Source organism: Lagopus leucura, unplaced genomic scaffold (assembly GCF_019238085.1).
Source record: "Lagopus leucura isolate 7727_CA_CO unplaced genomic scaffold, USGS_WTPT01 35389-0_obj-0_obj, whole genome shotgun sequence".
Taxonomy (NCBI): Eukaryota; Metazoa; Chordata; class Aves; order Galliformes; family Phasianidae; genus Lagopus; species Lagopus leucura.
The window spans coordinates 1,200-3,868 of NW_024968665.1; the positions used below are offsets into that span (position 1 = coordinate 1,200).

The following is a 2,669-nucleotide window of genomic DNA, read 5'->3' on the forward strand; positions in this document are numbered from 1 at the left end:
CTCTGGCTCGCTCTGATGGTCAGTACCACGGGTCAGGACTTCCAGGGATCCCTTTTGCCATCTGAGTTGTGCCTCCACGCATGCTTCTGTGCATCTCTTGCAGAGCCCGCGATGACAGAGAAGCTGCCGCAGATTACAGAGGCTGTGCAGCGTGTGTGCAGTGACCCCAGGACCCGGGTGAGCTGTTTGGGGAAAGGAAAGCACTGTCAGGGGGGTGATGCTGCTGCCAATACGGCAGGGCTGGGGTGACCAGGGATGTGCTGGGGCATCGACCACATGGTCACGATGGCTCCTGTCAGGAGAGCAGGCAGAGTGGAGCGGTCGGGTCCCTGTGCTGTGCACGGAAAGTGCACAGCCTGGTGCTAAGGCCTGGCCCTCACCTTTTCTCCTCTGCTTTTGTCATCTCTGCTCATGCCCAAAGGGCACCTGATGAGCAGGTGGCTTCCCTTGGCCTTCTGAGCAGGAAAATCACACCCACAATTGACCCCTGGCAGGTGAGGAGGGCCGTGCTGCACTTCATTGAGGATCTGCTCAGCGCTAACGCCTGGAGCTGCTCAGCCTGGGATGTGGTGGGGCACATCTTCAGGGAGTTCAGCCGCACCACAGGAAGAAGGGTAAGGACAGTGGGCAGCATCTTCCTTTGGAAGACCTGTGCAGCTCATAGGCTGGCAAAAAAGCACCGGTGGGGCCACACCTGAGCCTCCTGAGAGGCTCCTGAGAACTGAGAGTAACCAGTGTTTCAACACCACTGTTGTGCAGGCAGCCGGAGACCTTTCCACCCAGGAAGCCCAGGAAGAGGGAGCTCTCCAAGAGCTGTGCATCAACATCCTGGGGTCACTGGATGTCTCTGCGAGAGGGATCTCCAAAGTAAGTCACACTCTGCCCTGCTGCCACTCCTTGCCTTTGCACCACGTGTTCCTCGTCCCCTTCCAACACCTCAGGTCTGTCCTCCAGCGTGCTCTGAAGGACACAAGACTCAGGGAAATTCAGAGTCCTCTCTATCTCCAAGTGGAGGCAGGAATGCTGACATGCTCAACTGCCTCGTTCCCTACAGCTCCTGTGGCCAAGGCTGCTGCTGTACGTGGTGCCAGCCCAGTACACCAGCATGCTGATCCCAGTCTCCCGCTGCGTCCAAGCCCTGGCCAAGAGAGGGGAGCTGACGGTGCAGGACATGGAAGATCTGGATCCCCACTTCCTCAGCTCCATGTTTCAAGGTAGGAGCAGAAGCTCCCCCGTGAGCTCTGCTGACCCATGTTAGCACCCAGAAGGGAGTGCAGAGGTGCACGTGGCAGGGCACAGAGTGTCTTGGAGTCTTACTCAGCACTTCTTTCTCCTCGCAGGCCCACTGCTGACTCCCCAGACACTGCTGGCACGTCTGCTGGTAAGTAGATGCTCCTGAGGCCGGTGCCACAAGCCCCGAGGAGGAAGCAGCATGGCCGAGCGTGCCAGCACCTGCCTCACTCCTGGGGATGCCGTTCTCTTCCTAGCTTGCAATGTCATGGGCCAAGCTGCTGGCTGCTCCTTGCCCATCAGGGCAGAGCCAAGCTGCTTTCCTCCTGGGGGAAGCCGCTTCTCTTGCAGCGGAAGTGACCCTTTCTCCTTGCTCTCGCTCAGGTGGTGGCAGGGAGCCCTTCTGCAGGCAGCGAACTCCAAGCCGCTGCCTTGCTGCTCCTGCAAAACCTCCACAGCAAGATCCACAGAGCTGTGGGGACCAAGTGGGCTGCTGAGATCCCCCTGCTGCTGCAGCGCCTTGAAGGTAAAATGCTGGTGGGGAGGGAGAGGTAGAGTGGGCGAGTGCCCAAGCCAAGCCAGGTTGGGTGCAGCTCTTCTTTTGTGGCTTGATTCCAAGCAATGCTCTTTTGCTTCTTGTTGCTGTGCAGGGAAAGATGAGAGCTTCCCCAACTCTGAAGAGTGGGAGCACCGTCTGCTAAAGGTACAGCACTGTGGAGAGACATGGTGCAGAGAAATGCTTGCCTGCCTGCCTGCCACAAGGAGCCCCGCTCCCATACGAGCCACCACGGGACAGGAACAGCCTCTCAAAAGCTGCTGTGGAGCAGCTGCTCGCCTTTGCAGCGCTGCCTCTTCCTCTTTGTCCCAAGCCCAAGGGGGGGTCTTAGGAGAGGAGTAGTAGGTGGCTTTAATGGAGGGAATGCTGGGGGGAGCTGGGAGAGGGGCTGTTCTTCCAGGCACCTCTCCCCAGAAGGCTGCAGTGACTTGGGAACGCGGGAAGAGGCAAAGGGCAAGGGAACATTGGCTTCTCCTGTTCTCCAACAGTTCCTGAGGGCATCGCTGGACATCGTGGAGGACGAGGCCTGGACCAAGGCCCTGAGCTGCGAGCTGAGCCGGCGGCTGAGCAGCTCTGCCAGCAGCTCTGCAGAAAAGGTGAGTTCCCCGTGGCTCTAATCAGCAGTGCCCAACTGGGGCTGGGGCTGAGGCTGGTGCTCTGCCCACACGGGCTGCTCATGCTGCTTCCACGGCCTGTGCCCTCACAGGGCGCTTCCCTGCAAACTGCCTGGGGCTGGCTACAGCTCTGCTCCACAGCTGCTCTCAGCGACTCCCAGGGAGTGTGCGTCCTTCCCATCTAGCCCTCTCCCGTAAGGTCAGGCTGCTGCCACATCCCAGCTTACTCCTTCCCTTCCCACGCAGACCTTCCTCTACAAGGCTCTGGG

At 59.5% G+C, this 2,669-nt stretch overlaps 1 protein-coding gene across 1 annotated transcript in view; it reads left to right on the plus strand.

Annotated features, from left to right (window-relative positions):
* The window catches only part of LOC122193770 (maestro heat-like repeat-containing protein family member 2B), a gene marked incomplete at both ends in the record, with an annotated part of 3,857 nt that extends 1,196 nt beyond the window's left edge, over window positions 1–2,661 (plus strand). The window contains 10 exons of the mRNA XM_042894641.1: window positions 3–18; window positions 104–177; window positions 495–614; window positions 760–867; window positions 1,055–1,214; window positions 1,341–1,381; window positions 1,615–1,756; window positions 1,881–1,933; window positions 2,275–2,382; window positions 2,647–2,661. Coding sequence (XP_042750575.1) covers window positions 3–18; window positions 104–177; window positions 495–614; window positions 760–867; window positions 1,055–1,214; window positions 1,341–1,381; window positions 1,615–1,756; window positions 1,881–1,933; window positions 2,275–2,382; window positions 2,647–2,661 — 837 coding nt within the window. The remainder of the gene's footprint in view (window positions 1–2; window positions 19–103; window positions 178–494; window positions 615–759; window positions 868–1,054; window positions 1,215–1,340; window positions 1,382–1,614; window positions 1,757–1,880; window positions 1,934–2,274; window positions 2,383–2,646) is intronic.
* Window positions 2,662–2,669: the final 8 nt, after the last annotated feature.